At 39.2% G+C, this 26,242-nt stretch overlaps 1 protein-coding gene across 9 annotated transcripts in view; it reads left to right on the forward strand.

The window, feature by feature from the left end:
- Positions 1 to 26,242, forward strand: part of ZFAT (zinc finger and AT-hook domain containing) — a 138,422-nt gene that overhangs the window by 30,356 nt on the left and 81,824 nt on the right. For 5 of the 9 annotated variants that reach the window (XM_026057085.1, XM_026057088.1, XM_026057086.1 and 2 more), the window contains one exon: positions 25,584 to 25,754. In XM_026057085.1, the coding sequence (XP_025912870.1) occupies positions 25,601 to 25,754 (154 nt within the window). In that variant the 5' untranslated portion in view covers positions 25,584 to 25,600. Of the gene's footprint in view, positions 1 to 13,755; positions 14,074 to 25,583; positions 25,755 to 26,242 lie in introns of those variants that run through there. The other 4 variants (XM_026057091.1, XM_026057092.1, XM_026057093.1 and 1 more) reach the window with 3 other exon arrangements.

Raw genomic sequence — 26,242 nt, forward strand, 5'->3', positions numbered from 1 at the left:
TGACAATTTAAATTGCTGCCTTGGTAATTCTAATCTTGAGAAGTTTGTTTAGCTAACTAAACTTTCATTGCTTAGTAATACTTAAACACAGGGTTGAGGAGAACAAATAATATATCTCTTTACAGTAAAATGAGATATAAGTTGCTMCATTTCTTCAAGACATCTAAGTTGTCATATTTATGACCATACTGTAAACTGAAATTTTTCTGAATCAAAAATGGGATCTAATTTTACTGAAAGATAATAAATGTAAGTAGATTAATAAATAAATATACATATATGAGAGAGGAAAGTGGTAAACTGTTTGCCCATTTCTTTTAAATATATTTTAAAAATGCAAAAAATGAGCTTCATGCCCAAATCAGAGCCCCATATTTATTTTCTAGTAAATCGTGATATGATAACATACACAAGCAGCCCATCTGTGTAGTGTCATGTATTTACTGTCACTGTCCTGAGCACAGCTGCTGTTTGGAGTGACTCCTTATGAACATCTGTTAAAAATGAACCCATTACCCTGGGAAACCTTCATTAAAACTCTTTCTTGCTGTCAGATCTGATTAATTTTTTTTGTTTTGTTTTTTGCCTCATCAGGGTTAGATACTTGTTGTGCTGAGACAGCTGCCTATCATGCTGAGTGGTGTGCCATTTTACTCTCATGTGTTTACAAGGATGTTGCCTCTTTAATGCTTTATTGTAAAGTTGAGCTTAGGGCCTTTTTGTTTGTCTATTTATATTCTTTCTGATTATGCAGGAATTCTCCTAACAGCTGTGATGATATCTCTTGCTAGTAAATATGTTTACATCTATGTAAGCTCCAGCTTCCTCCCATTGGATTTCACTAAGTTAAGAAGTTGTTTGTGATTACTCTTTTCCATGTATATGCTCTGAGTTATGATTATGTGCTGCTTCTTGATAAACTAATTAGACTGGTCCTCTGTAGCCTTTCAGTGCAGCACAAACTTCTCAGTTTTCTAAATCTGTTGCTTCTTTCTGAACCCTTTTGCATTTCTCCACTGCATTTACAAGTCGCTATTTTAATCAGCGATTTCAGGAAATATAAACTTTGTACAGCCATTTCACATGCTTGGTGACAGGCAATAAATATTTAAATAATCTTGGAAGGCATTTTGTGATAAGACTGAAGTTTCTTGTATAGTCTCTCAGCTGTATTTTCTTTTAAAGAATAGAAAATCTGTTGTGTATAGAATAGAAGAAATAATTTCCATATGAATCTTAAACTTTTTATTTCTATTCATTTTGACCACTTACTGTGAGGGTGGTTGAACACTGGAACAGGTTGCCCAGAGATGCTTAATATACAGTCTTTATGATACAATACCTTTAGTAGTGGTAAGAAAAGTAAAGCTATAGTTAACTTTTATTTTAAGGTTTTACTATTGATTCTTCAGCTTTAGTAGTAAGTTAACCTTATAAGTATTGTAGGATGCACAACAAAGTCTGTAATATCTTGCTAAAATAGCCCCTTTTGATGTAGAAGCATTTCAGTTAATTAAACTTCATACCTCTTTTTTAAATAACTAACTTTAAAAATTTATTTTGCAAGCAGGCAAGTATATTCTGTGCATCTGTGAAATGTTGTATAAGGCTAGAAGGAGTCCTACTTCTTGCTTTAGGGATAGGATAGGAAACTTTCTCCCATGAATGAGGTGTGGCCCAAGACTTTAATCTGTCCAGTGTACAGGCTACATTTATACTGATAAGTGCATCTACTTCAGGGTGTGATTCCTTCCCCCGGTCCTTTTCCCACAACCACCAAATGGTTGCACCCACACTTTCCAGGGCTGTCTCCTCTAGACTAGCTGCATCCACAGTATGTAACATGTGACTTCGGGTCTCCCCCATTAGCCATGTCATAAGTCAAATAATTGTGTGTGCATTCCCTCCTTTCTCTGACGGAAGTGTCTGATATAATGAGGGCTGTGCTGTAGTCCATCGGAGGAATGWTCTTATGGCATGAAACTGAGGGTACATGTTGCATGCCTGGAAGTGGCAGAGGTGTATTCTGGTGCCTGAGGGTGAAAGGGTAGTTTTGCTAGGGCAGTATTAGAGGACCCTAAGGCAGAAGGAGCCCACCTGCTCGGCTACTTGAAGGTGTTGCTGAAGCAAACTGTTTTCAGAAACTCAGGGRTGACTGTTTTGGAGGGAACTAATTCTGCATGCTCTGAAGGAGAACTCGAGGACAGCTATAATACATYTGAAATGTTCAGTTATTTAATGACATGGACTTATTAAATTCCTACTTTGCTGTAGTCTGTTTCTTGCCCTCCTTCTACTGACTGTCCCATTCAGACACCTTCTGTGATTCCCCTGTCCCACCATCAGGTTATCATTTGTTGTGCTTTCTAGCTGGGTTTGTCCATGGTCCTAGTCTTCAGCATTGCTCGATGTGGAGGGAGTGGGGAAGATGTCCAACTAAATGCTATTGCTCTCTGATACAGAATCACAGAATACTTGGGGTTGAAAGGGACTTCTGGAGATAATCTGGCCCAACCTCTCTGCTCAAGCAGGGAGAGCTAAAGCAGGTTGCCCAGGACCATGTCCAACTGGGTTTTGAACATCTCCAAGGATAGAGACTCTACAGCCTCTCTGGGCAACCTGTTCTGGTGTTCAGCCACCCTCACAGTAACAAAAAAAAAAAAAAAAAAAAAAAAAGTTTTCTTATTTTTTTGATGGAATTTTCTGTGTTTCCATTTGTGTCTATTGCTTGTCATCCTCTCACTGGTCACCAGAGAGAAGTGTGGCCCCATCCTCTTTACACCTCCCTTCAGATATTTATAAACATCGAGCCTTCTCTCCTCCAGGCTAAACAGTCTTAGCTCTCTCAACCTCTTCTCATATGAGAGATGTTGCAGTCCCTTAATCATCTTAGTGGCCATTTGCTGGACTTGCTCCAGTAGGTCCAGTAGTCTCTTGTACTGGAGAGCCCAGAACTGGTCCCAGCACTCCAGATGTCCCTCACCAGTGCTGAGCAGAGGGGAAGGATCAGTTCCCTTGACCTGCTGGTAATGCTCTGCCTAACACAGCCCAGGATACCTTTGACCTTCTTTGCTGCGAGGGTGCRTTGCTGGCTCATGTTCAACCAGGACCCACAGGTCTTTCTCTGCAAAACTGCTTGTTAGCTGGTCAGCCCCCAGCAGGTACTGGTGCATGGTTTTATTCCTCCCCAGGTGCAAGAGTTGCATTTGCTGTGTTGTTTTTCATGAGATTCCTCTCTGCTCATTTTTCCGGCCTGTYGAGGTCCCTCTCMATGGCAGCACAACCATCTGGTATATCAGCCACTCTTTCCAGTTTTGTATCCCATGCAAACTTGCTGAGGGTCCATTGGCCCTGTCATCTAGGTTATTAATGAAGATGTTGAAGACTACTGACCTCAGTATTGATCCTTGGAGGACACCACTAGTGACTGGCCTCCAACTGGACTTTGCACCTCTGATCACAACCCTCTGAGCCTGGCCGTTCCAGTCCACCTCACTGACCACCTATCTAGCCCATACTTTGTCAGCTTGTCTGTGAAGATGTGGGAGACAGTGTCATAAGCCTTACTAAAGTCAAGGTAATCAAAATCCATTGCTCTCCCCTGATCCTTAAAGCTAGCCATCTCATCATAGAAGGCCATCAGGTTGGCTAAGCACAATTTCCCCTCTGTAAATTCATGCTGACTACTCCCAGTTACCTTCTCCTTCATACGTCAGGAAATGGTTTTCAGGATTAGTTGTTCCGTTACCTTCCCAGAGATTGAAGTGAGGCTGACTGGACTGTGGTTCCACAGATCCTGCTTCTCCCTCTTGAAGATGGGGAGTGTTATTTGCTTTCTTCCACTTCTCAGGAGCCTCTCCTGATTGTCATGACCTTTCAAAGACAATCGAGATGGCCTCTCAGTGACAGCTCTCTCAGCAGYTGCGGATGCATCCCCTCAGGGCCCATGAACATTTTTATGTCCAGTTTAAGTATTCCCTAACTTGATCCTAATCCACTGAGGATAAGTCTTCATTGCTCTGKTCTCAGGGGGTTGGGATTCCTAAGGGCTGGTCTTATCAGTAAAGACTGAGCCAAAGAAGGCATTGGGTACCTCTGCCTGTTCTGTGTCCTTTATCGACAAGGCCCCTACCCCGTTTAGCAGCAGGCCTGCATTTTCCCTAGCCTTCCTTTTGGTGGTTATGTACTTGTAGAAGCCTTTCTTGTTGCTTTTCACGTTCCTTGCCAGTTTCAACTCCAGGTGGCCTTTAGCTTTCCGAACCCCATCCCTGCATGCTCAGACAGTGTCTGTATTCCTTCTGGATCAGCTGTTCCTGCTTCCACCTTTTGTACGCTTCTTTTTTGACCGAGTTTAGTCAGGAGCTCCTTATTCATCCATGCAGGCCTTGGTGAAGGAGGACAATACCTCCTGTGGACTCCCTAGTAATGTCCGTCTCTCGTGGACGACTAATGGTGCTGCCTTCCTCCAGGAGTAGAGGAAAAGGAGAACCTCCAGGGCATTAAGTAGATTTTGAGAGGTAGGTGAGAAAGGTTGTCCGGGGATCCATGTAGGTTTGTAGATGGAGGAAAGAGAAGAAGGGAATCACAAAACTGATTGTTGGGGGAAGGAAGTGTGATTAGAGGGCCTAAGAATGTGGGTATGTGAGGTGGAGAGGACGGGACAGGAAGGGCTACAGGCCTTCACTGCCATTCTGATAGCTGTTAGATGTGAGTATTTTCAGGGGAGTGGGGTGGGGTGGGGGATATGACTAGATTTCAAGCCTTCTCAAAGACAGCAGATGGCAGACTTTTGTTTGCCATTATGGATAAGAGTACTATCTGAGCTCTGCCAGAGATAGGCGTGAGAAGCTTTTCTTGACTCTGAGGAGTCAGAGGACTGAAAAGCGTATTTCTGTGTAACAGTGAGTTTGTGGAGGTTTGCGCTATGGCAAGCTCTGACCTTTCACTGATAAATCAGCTTCAGTATCAAAGGCCTTGCAAGTATGGCATTTATGCAGAGAACCTCAAAGTATTGGAAAGTATGGTAGGTAGAAATCTAGATAGGATTTGGAAATCCTGCAGTCCTGAACTTCCCTGAATTCTTGTTTGAACTGCAGCATTTCTGATAGAAAAATAGGTAAGGTCTAAAATAATAGCTTCCCATACCTAGTTTTCAGTGATAGCTCATATCTATTATTTAGATCTGATGGTTGCTTTTACTGCGAAATATTGCTACAGATTGATTTAATGCTCTTTAGTCGGCAGTTATTGTCGCTGAAGATTCTGATTCCATTAAATTCCGTTACACCTTGCTGACTTCAGATTTCCAAAGAATTTTTCTTTTTCTAGCTTTCTAGCTTTCATTAATATAAATGAAGTTAGAGTCAGGCTTCAGTTACAGTCCAGAATATAACTGGAGAAACTAAATATGTGCAGATGTGAACAATCTTAAGACATTTGAAATGTACACATAATACAGTACATAAGTGGGTTTAATCATAAACAAGTTTAAAGTCGATAGCTAAGATATGACAGGCATGACTAGTTTATTAGCATTTATAGCTTCCCAATAAAAACATGAAAGCTGAACTCATTTTTTTATTAGAGATTTAAGCAATAGTGTCTGTGTTACCAAACAAAACAAACAAACAAAAAAACAACAACCCAAATCCTTGATGTTACAGACTAATGGAAGTAGACTGAGCAGATGCTTTTTAGGGACTGTGCTTCACAAATTATGCAACTGTACTGCTATTTCACTGAAAGAAGTGAGGCAGAAAAAAAATATAACTAAATCTTTGAAGATGCATTTTCAGTCATTGTCAAAATAAAATAGAAAATGATTTGAAGAACACCACTCCAAAAATAGGAGAAATATGCACGTATGCAAGCAACAAAACTTAATTTCTTTTACCCTCCAACTTGAGCAATTATCTCATTGGAGCACTGGAGTTAAAAAACGGTTGAGTGTTTTTAGTTTGTGTCGGAGAAGGGGGGGAAGGGGAGGATCATTCTTGGACCAGGAAAACACTAATAGCTTGGCTTAAAAAAAAAAAAAAAAAAAAAAAAAAAAAAAGCCAGGTAGAACATAATAACTGCTGGGTTTTGAGACAACACAGAATGAAGCCTGAAGTTTCCAGCTTCAACTCATGGAGTAAGAAGGAAGGAAACTCAAACTGCTTATACCATTTAAGGAGTTTGACTGGAGCTTCTGTCAGCTCTAGTCAGAGTTTAGAGAAATGAAGTGGTCTTCTCTTAAACTTGCTTGTGGTGTCATCATTAAATTTCAGTAGCTGGACTATTAAAAAGATGGCCAATATTTGTGATTTTGGGGGCAATGGTAAATGAATCTCCACAGAGTATGACTGTGGTGTTATTGGCCGATGTAGCGAGAACTGATATTCACAGGTAACAAAGCATCAGAAACTAGAAAAAATATTTTTCTTCTCAGATAGTATTATCAGACTATGATAGTGTGGAAGTTGCAATGTAGATTTCAAAAACTAGTGAACAAGTCAGTGATACCACGTTAAACAAGTTAGATACCTAAACTGTTTTTTTTAACCTTGTTTCATAATTAGACATCTGCTCCTTTAAAATGGTTAGGTAGTCATAGTAGTCCCACTAATTTCATTCTGTAGTCAGTGGAAAGTCTAGATGCTTCTAAAGACCTGTAGAAGCTGTTGACTGATCAGCTGTGAAGAATCTAGCTGCAGATTTTTTTCAATATATTAGCGTAGCTATGCACACAGAGTCAGCAGAGGGAGGTGTGCCAATGCCTGGGTCGCTTCAGCTCAGTTCAGCATCGTGGCTTAAACTGCTAGTGAAAGTGGGTTTGTGCTTGCCTGTGAGCTCAGTCCTCACCTGAGAGGTGCCAGAGCTCAATTTCCAATCTCCATGAATGGGAAATTCTTTATCATAATTATTATTTTATGTAAAAATTAACAATAAAAGACTGGGATAATTAATGTTACACTTGCAGGCTGCCTGAATTCCATGGTGATTTTTGTATCAGATGGAGCAGTGGTCTGAGATGAAAAAACATTCAGTTGAATGCACTTGGAAGACAACCATCAAAGTTTATAATTTTTAGAATATTGCCTCTTGTTTATAACAGAGTATTTTGTTTTACCAGGAAAGGATAGCTTTCAACAAACAGAAGAAACAAACTACTTTTTACTTGCTTATAAGGTAATCCCCACTATACTACTTTCTCCCTCTCTGGGTGTAAGTTGTAGGGAAATAGTTATGTATGCATACTGTTTCTTCTAATTTTGAATGAAACTTTAACATTAAGGCAGTAAGTTCTGAGCAAACTCCTGGTTGCCTTAACCATTGAGCTTGATGGGTAGATGAGAACATGCCACTTTTTCTTTAGGCTTATTTAAAATAAAAACAAACAAAAAACCCACAGGTTCATAAAGTCTGAGATGTACATTTTATTAGCATAAATAAACTATATGTGGAAGACAATGTAGGTAATTGTGTGTCTGTATAATATAGGTATGTTTTATTTCATTGGAGGAACAAAAACCATTTAGATAGGTAGTGGTGGTGGTTCTTGCTTTCCCAGGGGAGAACTAAGGTATGGAGTACTTAACCTGTTAATCTTGCAGAAAATTGACGAGGATCAAGAACAGAACTGTGATCTCCTGAAGCCAAACGTATAATGCAATGACAAATCAAAACCCTACTACAAATTGTGTATGAACTGTCAGATTGGTATAGCTTACAGTTTGGCTATATATTGGTCACAAACTCCTATTGTAGAATTAATAGATCAAAAAAGCAGCATGATTGGTGCTGTTTTTATAGGACAGCAGTGCAAAGAGAAATAGGTCACTGTTCAGTCAGAACTGTGGCAACTTACCCAGGGGGAATATGATAACAAAGATGTCTGTCTTCTACACCTGTCTTTTTGCCTTTTTCCATATCATYATCTCCTGGTATTCAGAACATGCTCTCTTGTACTATGAATTTATTTTTTCCGTTCAACACATACATATTTGCTCTTTCCCAAAATTACATTAATGGTGAAGAGATCAGGGTGCTATTTACATGTTGCTTTGTGTTTTATGTACATTACCAGACATATAAATAAGCTTCCATTTTGATAATGCTATGGTTTAAAAAGCTTGTGGCAAAGCTTATTTTTGTTTTGTTTTTGTTTTTACATTGCTGTCCAGCTGCTTCATGTTCATTTTGTACTGAACTGAAAGACCAGACATATTCAAGCACATAATAACACTTCCCAACTCTTTTTTTAATAGCACTTCTAGTTCTATAGGARCCTATGTAAGACACCCACTCTTCCTCTCTCCCCACCCCTCCCTGAAAAARGCCATAAAAAAAACAAGGAAAACACCATTTAAATCTGCCCAGTGTTCCAGCTGTGCTGCTGTCTCCAAATAGTCTGACTTCACCTACCAAAAGAAAAACAGGTTGTACATTTGTAACAGGATTAAATAGTGTAAACCTGGAAGCAGAAATGTGATTAATACAGAGTATTTCTAAAACCTGCAGTGATTTTATTGCTATGCTGAGAAAACTAGAATCTGTTTATTAGAAGCATTTGCAGTATGTATTTTTTTTTTCCTGAAGTTATTTATAATTGTTGCCGTTCAGGCCTACAGGAGATAATTCTTAAATTAACAGTGCAGCATAATCAGTGTCACTAGACTATACAATCCTGAGATGGCAAGAATTATGATAAGCCTTATATTAAGCTCTGGAGAGCTTTGTAAATGTGCAGCTTGCAGTGCCACATTTTTATTAGCATTTCCATTATAAAGATGTCGTTGGAAGCATAAAGTTAATGTTCTGTAACAAGAAAACAGCAATTATACAGTACTAAATACAGAACTCCACATTAAACATAACTCATAAAAATAAAATTATATACAGTTACTCCAAATAGATACTATGGAGAAAAATAGGCATTTACAATAAAACAATAACTTTTTTCTAAGCATAGAACTAGTTGCAAAACAATCTCCTATAATTTCCAAGTGCTAAACTCCTTAAATTTTCAGATGGGACTTCCAAAAATGAGTATGATCAGCCTGAGTTGTTTTCCCTTTCTAATTAATTGGAAGATAAAAGTGAAAGTCAAGCAAGTGCTGAGCCTCTGAAAATTCCTTTTAAACCTATGTAGTGGTGGACTCACTTGAGCCACAGAGCAGATGATCAAACTGATGGAACTTTTTATTGAAGTCAAAAGAGTGGACCCACAGAACTAAAGATTTGAACACCAAGGCAAGCTGCATTCTGGTTTTACATATGTGGAAACACTTTCCAGTAAAGTGCTTTTCCTATTTATAAAATAAAAGCCATGTGGGTTTTAATAAAGCCAAGCCATGTACCTGGGAAGGGAGGAGTTTGTATCTGCTGTGCTCTCAGCAAAGGCATCTGCACTCTCTATAAATTGCGGGTCCAGAAGCAGGCTGAAGCTTTGTGCAATGCTTAACTTGCTTTGTACATGAACTTCACACTCTGTAGCATTCCAGTTTTGTAGGTTTTTTTCATTTTTTGATTTTTGGGAGAGTTGTTTAAAGGAAATGGAAGGGGAAATCAACTGGTACTGGCCAGATATGGAGGCTATAGCAAGGAATCATTGAGTGGACTGAAGGGAGGGATTGGTAGCTGTTTGACAAGCATTGGTGTGAGCAGGAACTGAGAGCTGGAAGGTAGGCAGAAGAGCTCAGACAAGGAGATACGCAGGGGAGACTAGGAAGGAGTGCGTAGAGTTTAGTAAATACGGGAATTAGGACAGAATGAGATGAGGTGAATAAACAGAACAGGATTAGGTTTCTTCATGAGGTGGGAGAAGGGGTGAGTGTGTAAAGACCATACTGCCTTGAGGGGCTTGATTCAGGCTTCATAAATACCATTACTCTTCTGTTTTCAGAAGATGTCAGTGAAACTCAGTTGCCTCTTGGCATCTTCTGTTGTTGTCCGTTTTGAGGGGTCATCTACAATTGATGCTGGTTATACTGTTGGGATCAGCTGTCRTGTGTGGTGGATCTGAACTCATTCTGGTGATGAACTATGTTTTTTTAATAAGATGGCACATGTTGGAATTTCTGGAAGAACTTGAGGGTATTTTTGTTAAAGCTAAGGAAATTGTGGTTGGGAGTTGAAAGGATTTTGTTTGCTTTAATCTGGCCAAGCACCATTATTCAGAGACCCCAGCACTAATATCCTTTCTCCTTTCCCCCGACCTCTGACAGTCATAGTTTCCAGACCACCTTGACTAGGCCTGACACCAAAACTCAGAGATTCTAGCTCTGATTTTTTCCCTTCCCTTTCATCTTTGTTTTTTTTTTTTAAAGGGGGGGGGGGTCTGTTAATTTTGCCTTTTACATGGGGTTGTGATTGCACAAAGGAGAACTTAACAAGTGATAAACCTTGTGTAGTATTGATGCCCAACCAGTGGCTCTAACTGTGTGAAGGATTTAGGACATGAACTTTTCTTGGTGGGAAAATCCATCACAGTTGCTGTAGTGAGGCTCAGTGACTCAAGAACCAGAGAAGTTCTTTCAGTGCCACGTAAGGATGAAGATTATTTATGCCCTAAAAAGAGCACAAGCCTTTCCTGTCTTGGGAGCTGAGTGCCTGAGCACGCAAGTGCTTTGATCTTTATTGTTTGTAGTAGAAAACACTGTCCAGAAGCTGATAGATACAGTAGTGAGCAGAGATGCAAAGAGGGACAAAAAAAGATATACTGGAAGTGGGAGTCCAGAAGGTGAAGATGGCTAATTAGGGCAGCAAGCTAAAGAGCAAAGGCAGAATCATAATTATTGCTTCTCATCAGGTAAGAATGTTCATGAGTTTGCTGTGGTGTTGCCCAATCATTCACATCAGAGGTGATAAATTAGCAGAGGAGTGCCACCATGGCCTCTGAAACGGTTGTCTTTTCCTTTCCTTCTCTCCTGCCATGTATTTGGGTCCCTAACACAGCTAATAAACATGTTTCTGTATTATCCTCTTTCATGGAAGCCATGCTAAGTGAGAGGTAAATTGGTAGGATGAACATTGGTAGGGTACAACTTCTGTCTTCATACCTTTCTTTCTGTTAGGGTGGAAGAGTCAGTCTGGCTCTGGCCATGCCCTCCTCAGCAGCACCCCTACTCTGTCCTTTCATATCTTCACCTGTAGCAACTAATGTAGCAAAGCTCAGTGTAAGACTGTTAATGTCGCAAGCAGTGCAACAAAGAACAATGTGAGGCCAGAAAGGAGAAGCACCAAGATGTTTGTTCAGGTAGTCTGACCTGAATTACTTGTGGTGACTTGGAGGACAAGGGACACAGGCCACTGAGCCCTTGTCATGTCTCCTGGGTTTTCCTTGATTGGCAAACTCGCTGTTGTTTGGATGTGCCTTTTGTACTGTTTAGGAGTTGATGGTGATTTTGATCTTTTACCTGTTTGTCTTGTCCTACCCCCGTGAGTCATTTGGTGACACTGACTTACTCCCTTTTGTCTTTTTTGGGTGTTGTCTCCCATTGATTTTCTTGATCTGGGTGTCTTGAGAAACAACATGTAGTTGTGCTGTGGTATTAGTGACCTGCTGATCTAGATGCCAGCATCACGTGCCGTTCTTTGGTTCCTTCTGCTGCTAACAGACACAGGCATACACTTACGCTTCCATTCATACCAATCTTAATGTTTCTGTTACAAATCTCTGCACCTCCACCCCTGCTGCATCTTTGACTGTTGCTGGTCTGTCATGGTTCCCATAGGTCCCAGTGACGTACATAATAGGGACTCTTCTTCCTTCTGGCTCAGAGTTGTAGTTTGTCCTCTGCCACATTTTGTACCCCGTTTAAGGCCATTTGCTTAAATGACCCTTTATATGTGAGGGATTTTGCTGCCCAGGCCAAATGGCTCTTACATAATGAAGAAGAGGGTAAAAAATTAAAGTTGTCTGTTTGGATAAAGATCTTAATTCTTCAAGTATCCAGCAGAGAAGGTTAGAAAAAGGGAATACAAAAGGGACAGTAAATTGCAAACACTGTCCCTAGCATATTTGAGATGTGGTGGTGGGGAGGGTGCTACCAAGCACAAAGAGCACTAACATTGCCCTTACAACCAAGACTTTTTAATGTTATGGTGGAGTATAGTAGAAGTGATCACAAAATGCCCAAGTGGATGGCAGAGGTGACTCAGTCCCAGAATTGTGAATCTGATTTGAGGCTCTGGGGGCATTTTTTTAGAAGCTGTAGACTTTGCATCAGATAGTTGTTTTCTAGATGCTGGGAGGAGGAATGGTCTACCATTTTGTGTGTCCAAATGCTCATTAAAAGCTCCTTTGTTGAACTAAGAAGTATATAGATTTTGTGGCATTTGCCTGCAACTTGATTTTACTCTCCATGATGGAGTATAAGCTGTGATATTTAATATTTAAAAAATATTTTTAAAAGTGACTTCTCAGTAAATGAAATATATATGCATCATTGCTCTTATGACAAGAAATTATTTAGGTTTATTACTGTAGTTAATACTGAAATGAATTCTTGTTTTCACAAGTTTTGCTCTTAATGCTTAATTAAATATATTCACTTGCAGTATGACAAACAATTCAAATAGATAATTTAATACCATTAATGTCTAGGAAGGATAATTCAATTTCCATGCAGTCATTTGTTCTGAAATTAACTACGGTGACAAACTATAGAATTCTGTACTAAATTCATTAATAGCAAATGTGTACAACACGATGACTAAGAGTGAMAGTGATAAAACTGATATTCAGTGATTGTTAGTGTGGAAACAAAACGGAAAAGCAACAAACCAGAAGGACATGAGGCAGAAGTGGGTGTTTATGAATACTCTAATGTAACTAGTTGCATTGTGTCATGAAAAGTATCTGTGTTCAGGCTCCTATTAAGAATAACAAGCTAAAAATAATGCTTGAATTCACAGCTTTTAGTTGAATCCAAAAATTACTGTATGTGATTCACCAAACCATTCATAAATATGGCTCTCCAAGGCAAATATAAAACCTCTGAACTGCACTCAGTGGCTAGGAAAAGAAGCTTCTAAATCAGGCCTGGTCGTAGACACCAGGCTAAATAACTGTGTGAACTCCACATCATCCATGTTTATTTTTAGCCTTGTTAATACTGTGGAAATTATTTTCTCCAAACTTACCTAAATATCTTGCAGTAAGTATTTTGAGACATGTATTAGCAATCAATGACTTTCCAGCTGTCAAACATGTTTTTATAAATTGCTGTTTTTTCACTGCTTTGGAAGTAAATTGGTAACTCTTAAGTATGTGATCTTCAAGGATTGGGGGAGACAGGTCACACACTGTGCCGTTGTCTTCCCTCCCCCCTCTCCTTCCCGAAGGATTTAAAACATACCGCAGAAGATATAAGGACTTGCTCTTATAACCGTGATTTGTTAACCAATTCCTGGGTCTGTGTGGCTAACACTACTGCTTGCTGCAAAGAAGTCCTCTTAGTGCAGACACACGTGATTCATTTAAGATAGATACGCACTTCGGAAATCCTTCACGGTGAATTAAAAGGGCTTGAGTACCCAAGGGCTCTATCCATGCGAGCTCGGTCCTTTTCCCCGCTTTACTTCGTCCCCCGCCGGCGGACTGACCCTCGCCGCGGCCGGGCACCGTGCGGGGCGGGGCGGGGGGAGGACGCGGCGCGCAGGCACCGCCCAACGGCCGCGGATCAGCCGTTGGGCGGCGCGTGCGCCCCCTCCCTGCCCTCGCGCCCCGCCCTCTCCCCCCTCCCTTCCCTGCCCTCGCGCTCTCTGCGCGACGTCGCTGAGGAAGAAGCCGCCGTGTCGGACGCGGCAGATTCGCCATAATCCGTCGACCGGCTAGCTTTACCCCGTATCACCCTAATCTATTAAAAAAATATTTTCTTTTTTTTTTTTTTAAAGAGGGAAAGGCCGCGGGGCCTCGGTGCGACAGGCATGAGGCCCGGCCCGCTGGCGCGAAAGTGATTTTGCTCTGTTTTTGTGTTTTGGGTTTTTTTCGGTTTTTTTTAAGCCTCAACGTTTGGCTTTGCGTCACTCTGCCCCCTGCGCCCCGCGCCCCTTTCCCCGCTGCGGCTATGGAGGCTGCGGCTGCAGGTGAGCGGGGCCGGCTGGAAACGGCGGGCGGCGGTGGTGGTGGGGGGCGGGGGGAGGAAGGGCAGGCAGGCAGCGCGCGCAGGGATCCGCTCGCGGGAGGACAAGGGGCGACGGGAGGGAGGGAGGGGGAAGTAGTTCCGGCGGGCGCGTGTCGTGACGCTCCTTCCGCAGGCGAAGTAGTTCCCCCGGGGGCGGGCCCCGGGCGGGGGGGAAGAGGTGCTTTCCCCCCCTCTCCCTCCCCCCGCGCTGCCCCCCTGCGTGCTCGGCGTTAGAGCCGGGCGCTGCCYTCGCGGCCCCGCGCGCGTGGCGGTTGCAAACGTTAAGTGAGAGCGCGCAGGCCTGATGCGCGCCTGGAGGGTGCGCGCGGGCGCTCTGCCCTGCTCGGCCTCCCTTGTGGGCGAGTTGTGAAGCGATGCTGCAACTGCTTGGTGCCGCCTAATTACCCGGTGTGCAGCAGTTCGGCTCTTTGGTTATTAATCCCCAAAATGATTTTTTTTAAATCCATATTGGGGGTCCCGGGTTATCCCCAGCTATCCTGTGGAGCACTTACAGACGTTTAGTTTACTGCTCAAACAGGATTTCAAACCCACGAGAGAACAGCCTTATCAGGAAAATAGCTTTTATATAAATAGCAGAATATCTAGCAAGTGTTATGTAAGTACTATTATAAAAACATACCACAGCTACTTAATTTCTCATCTAAAATGGAATCAGAGAATATAAAATTCCCTAAGAATCAAAGAAAAAAAAAATCCTAGTTTACACAAGCACGTTGGTCTTAATAAAAATAATATGCTAAGAGTAGTTGAACACAGAAATTTCCTGAGCGGTCAATATGTTTGTTGTTGCAACTGCTGAACTCTATATCTGACTTCAGAAGCATTTCTGTTGTGTGTCTTTCCAAAAAAATGAGATTCAGAGCATTTTAACCAGTATATCCTGGAGCTGATACCCGATTACATAGTTCTTGCTTATTCTTTGTGAGGGTCCAAGTGTTTTCAGTGCCTCCTGTAGTAGTATAGTTTAGGATATGATACTACAATATTGTATTTTTGGTGACTTCTGCAGTGCTGTGTTTAGCCACAAGAGGACTCTCTTGGAACATATAAAAGACTTCACGTCTTCTTATAAACTTACCGTATTGCTACAGACTATATATTAACACATTGTTTTCTAACGTTGAAAAAGCCATCTTGTTTATATTGTTGATATTTATATACTAATGTATTTTTGATGTAGTAATATATAGTTGTAGTACTGGAAGTTCCTGAAACAATGTTGCAGTAATAGTAATTAACCATCTTATGCTAAAAAGTAACCCTGTTATAGTTCTTTGAGGTAAATTGATTATTCTGAACTGCCACAGATTAGTTAATTTCCTTCTTTTGTCATGTGTTTCATTTGAAATCACTTATGAAGAAAGCTTTGTGATTGGTCTAAACTAGTTACTAGCACGTCCTTTTTAAACCGATTCTGACTTTTTTATAGTCTAGGCAATGTAAATGCATTTAGGCAGTGTCTCATTTTGCAGAGTTTTATGTAACTACTACAAGGAGTAGTTTTACAACTAGTGTGTGTAAAAATGTGTGTATATCTATCTATATATATATATATTTCATCTGACTTCATTAGTTAAATTTCAGTAATTTTTAATTCTGGTAAGATGCCTCTTTTGACAAATCTAGTAACAGGCATGCTAGTTAAAGAGAACGCATATGGTGATGCTGTGAGTCTGGGGGCATTTTTCAGACTAAGAACAGAGAGGTAAGAGGCTTTTTGCCCTTTTCCTGCTGGGACTGCTGTTTCATCATGTGGTTAGAGGCAGGTTCTGGCTGCTGGTAGTGCCTTAGACAGCTCTAAAGGAAGTCGGTGTATCTCTGACTACTCAGTCTTTCAGTAACTCAAGTTAATCTGCTAAAACTGCTACATCTACCAGAAGGAACAACTCTAGACCTTTACTACTCCTCTTTTCTCCTGTTGCATTGGAGATAATGATGTCTTTACATCAAGTATTTGGAGATTTTCGGAGGTACTGTGTTACGTTGGTGAAATACAGTATTTGAATGCTATAGCAGCTGAACTGTGTTAAAATCTATGACATATGGTTCTGTAGTTGTGACTTAAAGAATGTCTAAACCTTGGGAATTCCATGTTCTGGATGTTAATTTTGTGACGCGTTTACAAGGTTGGAAGATGGGGCATTTCTTCTGTTAGCGTACAGTGTAAGTAGCTCTGGGATGTCACAGGATAAAATATGATTTAATGGATTTTTAAGGCTAAACATACTACTATGATCAGCTAATCATCCCCTTACGAAGGARACAGTTTGACACATCTTGTCTCTCACTGGGTCGTAATGGATGTCTATGGAAAAGTGTGAGAAGAGGGCAAGTATGCAGAGATGTTTGTCTAGAACACTCTGCTGGGCCTTGGATAAGTTGCAGCTTATGGGCTTGCTGTGCCCTGGGTGGTGTCTTTCTACTTAATGGTTCTGAGAGTTTGTCTAACAGATTCTTTGATTTGTCTTCTCTTTCCTTTCATACCTAGATGACTTTTGAAGTCACAGGCTCTCAGCAGGCCTCATACTGTTGAGGTGGTTAAAAAAAATTACTAGATTCTGTATTTTTCTTTTTTTTTCAAATTCCCCAAAATATCTATGCTGACTGGCCTCACTGTGTTTTGGCATTTAATATGTCACAATTTACAGTCTTTTCTATTTTTCTCATTTCGCAGAACTTTAACTTTTAGGAAGATATTTTCTTCTACAAAGCTTTCTTTTCTAGCTATTTAGCTCTGCTTCCCCCCCCCCCCCCGGGCCTTTCTAAAATCTTCTTTATTCATTAGCATCAAATATGATGCTTTTTGTCTTCCTGCTGCTTTCAAGTATTCAGCTATTTTTGGAATATTTTTAGCCCCCCCCCGCCCCCCTCTTTAAGATGCTTTTAGTCTTTATTCAGTTCACATTGCTGAAGTTAAACACAAACATTTGACTTTTTRTTGCTCTTGTAAAAGATTTCTGAGTACTTCTTTAATCACAGTTACAGAGTAATTCTCTAGTAGTATCGCTTTGAATGAGGTCCTGTATTTTACTCTAGATAAAGTCAGGAACTTTTTCTCCTCGTGTGGTTTCCCTGATGGGTTGCTCAGTGAAGCAGTCATTAATGGTGTCCAAACATTTAATCTTAGCCTCCTGTCCTGACCTGACATTTAACCACTCTACATAAGGGTAATTGAAGCCTACTGTTATTATTGCTTCTGTCTTTGTCACCTCTTTTATCTCCCTGTGTGTGTCGCAGTCGCTCTTACCGTGGTGGTCAAGCAGTTGATAGTTCAGTGCTAACAATGAGCTTTTCTGGACAATGCAAGATTCTATACAAGATTTTCAGTCCTTAGAGTTTTTGTTACTTGTCGAAGTAGCCTGATGATCAGGTTTGGTTCTGAGCTCCCTTTAACAGACAGCATCACTTCACAAGCAGTGCAGCCTACTTTCTTTCTTGTGTACTTTATATTTTGAGGTTGTAGTGTCCCGCCGGTGTTACGCCTTCAACCTAGTTTCTGAAAAATACGTTATGTCAGTATCCGTGTTCACAGCTAGGCATCCTGGTTCTGCCCTAGAATTAGGTTCTTGCCTTAGTGCAGAAGCATGTAGATGCTTCATTTAAAGCAACTGCAAAGAAATGGAAAACAAAACCAACAATTTATTCCAACTGTCCTTTTCTGTTTCCTGTTAAAGTTCTGTTCTTAGGGTTCATTTGAAAATAGTGTTCAAGATTTTACCACCGCAAGGTGAGGCACCTTGATCTTTGTGGCCTTTTGCTCTTGTCAGCTGCCCTTCAGTCTTTAACTTAAAAACTTTTCCATGATCCTTTAAATTTTGGTTAGGATGAAGCCCATTTATCCTCTATGTTTTTTCTCAACTTGCAATGTTCCTTTAGGTGTATATCAAGTAGTATAGTATAGTAGATATATATTAGTGGAGTTACTTGTCAGAGTTTTGAAACACTGATGAAGCTAGTTGCAGTGAGCCGTTAACAGGAGTTCTTGGGATATTGCTGCTCTAGTGGTATCAAATAATGAGAGTTTTGTATATGTGGTTTTAAATCCTTAGGGAGGACAGTATTTTTGATTGTGCAGTGCAGATATGCCATAATCCCACACAATAATTTCTTGATGAAGCAAATTGGAGAAAATAGTTGTTAGGAAACAAATATATTTTTTTCTTTATCAAATGAAGAAAAATAAAATTAGTTTATACCAACATCTTATATTAAAATGATAACTAAAATGTTATGAGGTGGAAGAGGAGTCCTGCCAAGCAAATCTTTGGCTAAATATATTCTTTTGATGTTAAAGCATATGTAATCAAAACTTAGATTCATTTGAAGTTCCTTCTTTAGAAGATATAAAAATGCCATTGATAGTTATTTATATTTTACTGAGATTATGAAATAGTACTGAATGCCTGAAAATATTAAGAATGTGTAATCACATTTCACAATATTTAAAAAATATATATTTTTACTTCTTTAAGAAACAGATTAAAGTAGATTTAATGGAGGGGAAAAAAAAAAGAGACCATCCTGGCAGCAGTGTCCCTTAAATGAAACAAGAAAAATCAGAGATACATGATAGCATATCTTTGACAATTTAATTTATTTGAAATAGCATTGATTATGAAAAGATAGTCTCTAACACACACAGAAGAATAAGATCTGATGTTTAAGAACAATATTGTTAATGTATTTGACATTATTATAGAATAGCCTAATTCCTTGTATTGTATGTGCTTATTCTCTTATGTGCAGTTCAAACACAATTTTTTTTTTTTACTCAGAAATAACTCTGCCTGTATTAAACCAAAATTGTTGTCTTGTTGCATGCTGTTCTCATATTATTTTTTGTCCCCAAAGCTGAATAATTCTTCCTCTACCTAAAGAAGCTCCTAATGAAAAAAGTCTTGTGCAGTCATATGCTGTTTGTTGTTCTTGGACAGTTTTATTTCTTACATGCTCGGCATTTGTGCAAAAAGAGTTCTTTAATAAAAACCATACCTTTATTAGAAGAATTGTGCCCACCTCCTTATATAACAGAAAGCGTTGTTTGTTATTGCATTTGAGACTTTGAACAAGAATGCTTTTATTTTCTCAGTAATTCTCTTCTTAATGTATTAGTGTCATGTTTCCTATTTTAATGGATAGCTTAACTGTGAATAAAGACAGCTTGTGTTTAAGAGTGCGGTGATCAAATAATTGCAGATTTCAAGATGGAACACAGAGAATGAGGCAGAGTAGTGGCAAGATAGCGAAGAGCTCCAGTACAGAAGTAGTACACTGCCTTTTTTTGACAAGTGAGCTTGTTGGCCAGCCATATAGTGCTGTGCTTTGCTGGTAGATGAAGCTACATTTTGTTTCTGAGCATTTTATTGTAACGTTTGTGTTGGCTGGTTGTAGATACTGTTACGCTGGAGATATTGGGAGGTTATTTTTTATAATAAAAAGTAATTGTTTCAGGAATATTTTTGAGTGAGTGCTGGATTTTAGGCAGTCAGTTATCTCTGAGTATAGTCCAGGGCTGAGATATATTTAGGTGGAGCTGTAGGATGTGTTTTCGCTTGGTCCTCAAGTTTAACTATTTTTATAGGCATGGTCTTGGAGATTCAAGAATAGCACAGACTGAGGCAGTAATACATGTTGGAGAAAGATCAGAAACAATATACTGATAAAAATATTGATAATCAATATCACTGACTAAAATCTTATTTAAAAAAATGATGTTTTTCATCTCATTCTTGACTCACTATAGTCTAGTATTTCCTGGACATACTCTTGGGATGCCCATCAGAAGGAGAGAGGAACCTTCATATAATTGTGTTTTCATATAAAGAACCTTTAAAAAAAGGAAAAGGAAAAGAAAAGGAAAAAAAAAAGGCACTTCATTTCACCTATTTGAATTATGCAACGAGTGCTGTGTGCTAGGACATGACTTACTCGAGAGTTTGAAAACCTGAAAGGCAAGGAGTAAGTGAGAGGGTCCTGTTCGGTCGGAGCGACCGCGAGCCTGGGCGGCCGGTCCTCCCTGCTGCAGCGCTGTCAGCTCGCGCTGAGCTGCCGGCTGAACCAGAGCAGGGAGTTAAGTGACCTGCAACAAAGTGGAAACGCAGCCAGGCACGGGGAGAAGCCGGTGCTGTGGGACTGGGAGAAGGAGAAGAGACCTGGGGAGGTGATTCTGAGCTGAAGACATACATGCGTTTTTTCTAATACTTCTCGCAGGTTCAGTAAAGAAACTAAGAGTAACAAAAATAAGACCTTTCTTTTACAAACCTTGCTTTTCTTACACACAGGAAGCTAGGAAGAGAGAAGAAAAGGGAAACTAGGGTCAAGGATATGAGGAACCCGATATGTGACTGAATATATGGAGATCTTCTGGCTGGAGTAAAAAATGATGATCAGTGGCTAAAGTTGTGTCTTTACAGGGAAAAAAAATACCTAGCAATAAATATTCCTAGAGAAGAGATGGTTAGGTTTTTTTGTGGTGTAACTAGGTGTTCCAGGGTGTTAACCCTGGAAATAAAGATGCATTTTCTCACTTCATCTGAGGACAGGAATGCCTTGAATCTTGCTTATGGCAGAATTCCACAGGACAGTGTTTGGTAGCCATTCAGTGTATGTATAAATGAAGACAGCATGGTAGCTTTAGATCTGACCTGTCTAAATTCTGTGAACACTAGAAGTTACCTTTGTCTTTGCTAAGATTATAATTTAAGTTAAGAATGAATACTGTTGGGTTCAAAGGAGGCCTTGATAGAGAGAAGCAAAGTTACTTTACTTGCAGGAAAAACATGGCCTGGAAATGCAAGTATAAGTTAATATGACTAGTTGTTTTGAAAGCTTGGAAACGCATAGTGAGGAACAGGGAGAGGGAGGAGAGAGTCTGATAGTATGAAAGAGACTGGAGAAAGAAAGGAAATGATTAAAAAATGCGTGATAGGAATTGAACAAAAGAATTGGAAACGAAGGCTAGTATAACTTGAGAGACAAAAGAGTTACAGAACTGCAAATAAAAATTATATTAAAAGGATGCTGAAGGTGGGAGGAAATCTGTCAAACATAATGCTAATGCTGAAGGAGAAAAAACAAAAAATGTATACTTGTCTGTTGTACGGGCAGAAATACCTAACTGTCACCATAAAACCCAACCCAAGAAAAAAAATAAGTCCTATTCTGAGAATGAAGTATACAGTTTTTAACTGCAAAAAGTTCTCTGTAGTAAGGATTTGGTGGGGACAAGCAGCTTTTTTTTTTTCCTTCCCAAACCTGTCTAGTAAGTTTAGACTGTAGTAAGGTGCTATTCATATTCTGAACTTTATTACTGTGCATATTAGGAACATTGAGCAGGAGGGTATTTGTACTATCAGCTGCATTATTSCTCAGGCCGATAGGTGTCAGGTTAACTTTTTGCATTTAATTATGGAGTTCGAACTGTTACAGAGCTGCAAAAGCTGCTATAGAAGTTTTAAAATACTACCTATGTTAAAAAGTGTGCTGAAATGGTAATTTAGAAGACTTTATATGACATATAAATGCAGATGGATAAGCTCCCCCCCCTTTTTTTTTCCTTGCTCAGTGTTTCTCATGGAAATACTTACTTTCAAAAAACAAAACAAAAAAACACAGGCTATCTTTTATACTAAGTGAAAGCTTATGACATTGTTAGTTAACTCTGGAATGTATGATAATATTATATTGTTTCCCTTAATAATTTTTATTTCATAGATTTTTCTAATTTGAGTGCTTCTCCTCCCACCTCTTCCCCCCCCCCCCAGCTCTCAATCAAAACAAGGCAGATGATATCTCAGATTTTGTGGGAGGGACTGTGAATAAGGGAGCCTGCTTCCTAGTCTGTAGCTAAGTATTTGACCTTGAGTAAGCCAGTTTTTAATTTCCCTTTGCTGAATTCTTGATCAGTAAAAAGAAAATATTTTTGACTAATTAAGAAGTACTTCAAACTCTTTGGAAGAACTGAGAAAAAAGCRTTGAAATGACTTCACTTACGTTATAGCCCAATTTGCCAATTTTTTGTTTAAAAAAAGAAACTGGTAATGTATATTTCAACGTACGCTTAGCATAATTTATACGGGCAAATTGGAGGTAATGAATGGACACAAAGCATATTTAGAAAGTAGTATTTTCCAGATTGTTTTTGGCTGAAATTCATGTTGTTTGTTTACCTGCATACTTGATTACTATTCCTTTCATTCTCTGCATATTTTATTGCTGTCTAATTAATTGCTCTGTTGATTTCCTACATAATTAATTATCCACTACTTAATCATTGATTCCCTGCATAGTTAATTGACTTATTGCTTATTTGATTTTTACACTTAATTGACTATAATTCATTGCTCTATAGCTACACCACCTAATTAGCAACTGTTAATCAATTATCGTTTGCTTACTCCTGATCTAGTTGTTTAGGCCCACGATCAGCACAGCTTATCCTCTGCTTTTTGTCTTCTGACTTTGTCTTCCAGTCATTCTTCCTAAACTCATTTCTTTCCTCTACTTGGTTTTCCATCTCACTTCTAAGTAAAGCACTTGTCTTCCGCTTGCTTCTCCTGATGGTTCCTGTGCCTTCACTCATACTGTCCTCTGCCATTTACTTTATTCACTTCTGGTTTTGTTCCAGCTTTACTTCTCTTCGAGTGTTTCCCATGGTGGTTTTTTTGTTTTGTTTTGTTTTTTACTTTGTGTGATTACTGAAAGCTTCTTAGGAAAGCCTTAAGCATATGTTTATATTATCAGGTACTTTAAAGAACCCGTCTTTTGGGCATTCTTCCTGCTCTTGCACCCTTCACCAAGTCCTAACTGGGAGCAGTGAGAAATAAGGTGCTGTGTGAGTACGGATTAAAACTGTTGAAGGAGAAGATAGGAGACACAAGGCAGTGAGCCTGAACTTTTAGGGGGGGGAAAAAATTAGGAAGCGGTGATGGTGGCAGATAATAAAACCTCAAAGTAGAAGTGTCATCCAAATAGTGGAATTTGCGTGTTTAGTGTTAAACTTTTTGATAAATGTTCATAATTTTTTTTTTACTTTTTTGTTTTTGTGTTGTGAATCATAAATATACATATACGTTTAGATGGAACAGTTCTCACTCTTTCAGTAATGAGCCTTATAACTTTTTTTTAAATGAAAGAATAATACTCAACAGCTGTAGCAGAACTGATTCAAAGGGACCTTTCCATTATATACATACTGCAATTAAAATAAGAATGTGTGTGTGCTCAAGGCAGACGAATGCTTGAGAAGGAACCCTGCTGATCTTATGAGAATACATTGAGCATATTATACATTTTACATAACTGCTTGTATACATAATATACAGTACCTTTGGGATGTACTGTAGAACCAGAAACAATATTTGAGGTGTTTTGCAGAGATATTTTAAGACACTATGCCTTTTAGTTTTGAGGTAGTTTTATTAGAGAAGAGGATTTTTGTTACGGTTTCAGGTGCACATAACTATAAAAGAGAGCCAGCTCTGCTGTTCTTAATATCCAGAACTCCATAAGGATTCATTTTTCTGGAGTGGRATAAACATGTAATTAGTGTATCAGGAAAGGAAGAGAAGAATGYTGAACAGGGGTAGTGATTGTTTTGAAAAAAGGGTATCTGAAAATACAGCTTCCCTCTTCTCTCCCCCTAAAAATCACCCCAGATCTCACAGACTATCACTTCATTTCTGTACGTACCTGACTAAGAGGTGGTTTGGTGTGTACCCCAAATAGCATCGGTTATTCCATGCTGATGTCAGTTAGCATGTCCCTAATTTTCCTTAGGGCGCCTGTGGGAAAGGGAGAACTGAAGCAGATCTCTGGGCCAGAGGTTTATGTATGTAGCTGAGGAACTACCACACTGTTAAAATGGGCTCCTGGTTGTTAGATTTCACTGGACACAGGAGGGAGCAAAGGCTACCGAAAAATCAAAACTTTAAAACAAATTACACACGTTTTAAAACACAAACAAAGTGCCCTGAATTAACTCTTTTCCAAAAGTTTGGGAGTATTTTTTTTTTCTTTTAGCTTGATTTTTCTCAGTTATTAACTTGCAGTATGCATTAACCCTTCTCTTTTGTCCTTCACTCTCTTGTGGCTTTGCTTTTGCTTTCACAGTACRTCTACTTTCTGTGAATAAAGGAGACAAAATTTTATCAAAAAAAAAATCTGTTATCAGTTTAAAACGCTGGACAAGGAGAATTTTAATAGTTTTAATGTAATTCTTCATTTGCTAATGCTTCAAAATTTGTTGGCTTTGGGGTTTTTGGAGGGTTTTATTTTGGGAATCAACGCAAATTTTTCATAGGACCTTTAAGTCAAAGCATGTATGAAATACTTGAAGTTTCTGTTTATGTCAAATGTTAATTATACCTTTAGGGCCAATATGACATGTTTTGTTTTGAGAGTAAATCTTCTCCTCCCTCCCCCCTTAAATTTTTGTCCTATTCCTGCCCATTTTTCCAGGTAGATGGTGCAAGATAAGGCCTGACACCTCCTCCCCCCCATAAAATTTTGGTTAAAAGAAGAAAAAAATTGTGTTGATACAGCTCTGAAGTGAATGGGCAGGAGAAAGTAAGATGATGCGATTGCACATGTGTGACTGTGTCGTATGATACAACATTTTGTGGCCCACGACGTTGCAGCCTTCCTCCCCGCTCTTTCATTATTGTAGAGCCACATCTGTAGATAACGACTCCTGAAAGCGTTCACTTAACTTTTTAGCTTTTTTACTGCCCTGTATGCTATTGGTAATGTGTTAAGGTAAAAACGACGTATTGAAAGATGTGGTTTTTTGTAAAATATATATTTTTTCTAAAAAATGTTAAGAAAGTAAAGGAGGAGTTTCCTTTTACCTATTATGGTATTTAATTCTTCCTAACCTTTTTTTTTTCCCCCCAGCACTTTCACAGGTTGAAAAATTTGCTAAGTTCTTACAGAATTAGACTTGTTTAGGTAAGCAAGAAGGGCAAATATGTGTAGGAAAGAGCAGTGAGGTGCAGAAACATAAACTGAATGTGGAACCCAACTTTTCTACCTTACAAAGTCGCTTTGGAAGGATAAAATGCTTTGTGTTTATACCAACGTGTTACACATTGAACCTGTGCAGTGACTTCACATTTTATATAATTTTCTGTTTTTCGCTTTCTGAGGCTGGAAGGGGAAAAATGGGTTTTGTCTATCCTCCTTCCTTTTAAGTCTCATTATTTCTAAGAAGATTTGAGTAAGGAGGAATTTCTTGCCCTGTGAAGATCTGGGTAGAAGTTTTAACCATTTCTCAATCTATTTAATTTTGTGATTTACTATGAATGCATTCATTTAATGGCGTAACATTCTTTGTTTAAGCTAGTTACTGTCTGATTTGTGTTAACAGAAATAAAATCTCGATAACTAGTGGTATTTTAAATAAGCCACTAAAATTTGAAAGTATTAACTCCTGTCTTTAAACTTATTTTTCAGGGGTCAATTCCATCTTCATGTGTAAGCTTTGTAACTTATTTTCACCAAATCAATCAGAATTATTGTCTCACGTCTCTGAGAAGCATACAGAAGAAGGGACTAATGTGGATGACATCATTATTCCGCTCCAACCACTAACAGCGCCCACAAATTTAAACAAAAATGGAGAAGGTATTTTCATAAATTAGGAAGAATGTAATTTTCAATCACTCGTTTGTTTTTTAATGAAGTCTGTGATATGATGATTCTACACTGTGTATAGAATGATTTACATAGCTTGTTTCTGTAGTGTTCACTGTACATTGCCCACCTGAATTTCATTCAGTGCAAAGTAGATTGGAGGATGGACTTGGATAAACTCAGCATGTGGCAGGGGATAATTACATTGGTTCATTGATTTTAAATGTCAAATATAGCAAAATATGCTTCATAAGGCTTTAATTTGAAGCTCTGGGATAAAAATGGAAACAATGTTAGTGCTAAACAATTAAATTTTCCATGACAAGCAGCCGGTGCACCAGAACTGGGGGTGGAGAGGGGATGTGAGTCTTGAAGCTTAGGATAGTGGCATGCTTTGAGTTGTCTAACTCTTTGGTTATTGTGTTTCAGATAATATTAATAAATCTATTTTAAAAAGATGGCATGATTCATAATTTTGC

The sequence above is a fragment of the Apteryx rowi genome, unplaced genomic scaffold, assembly GCF_003343035.1.
Source record: "Apteryx rowi isolate R43461 unplaced genomic scaffold, aptRow1 scaffold_136, whole genome shotgun sequence".
Lineage (NCBI taxonomy): Eukaryota > Metazoa > Chordata > Aves > Apterygiformes > Apterygidae > Apteryx > Apteryx rowi.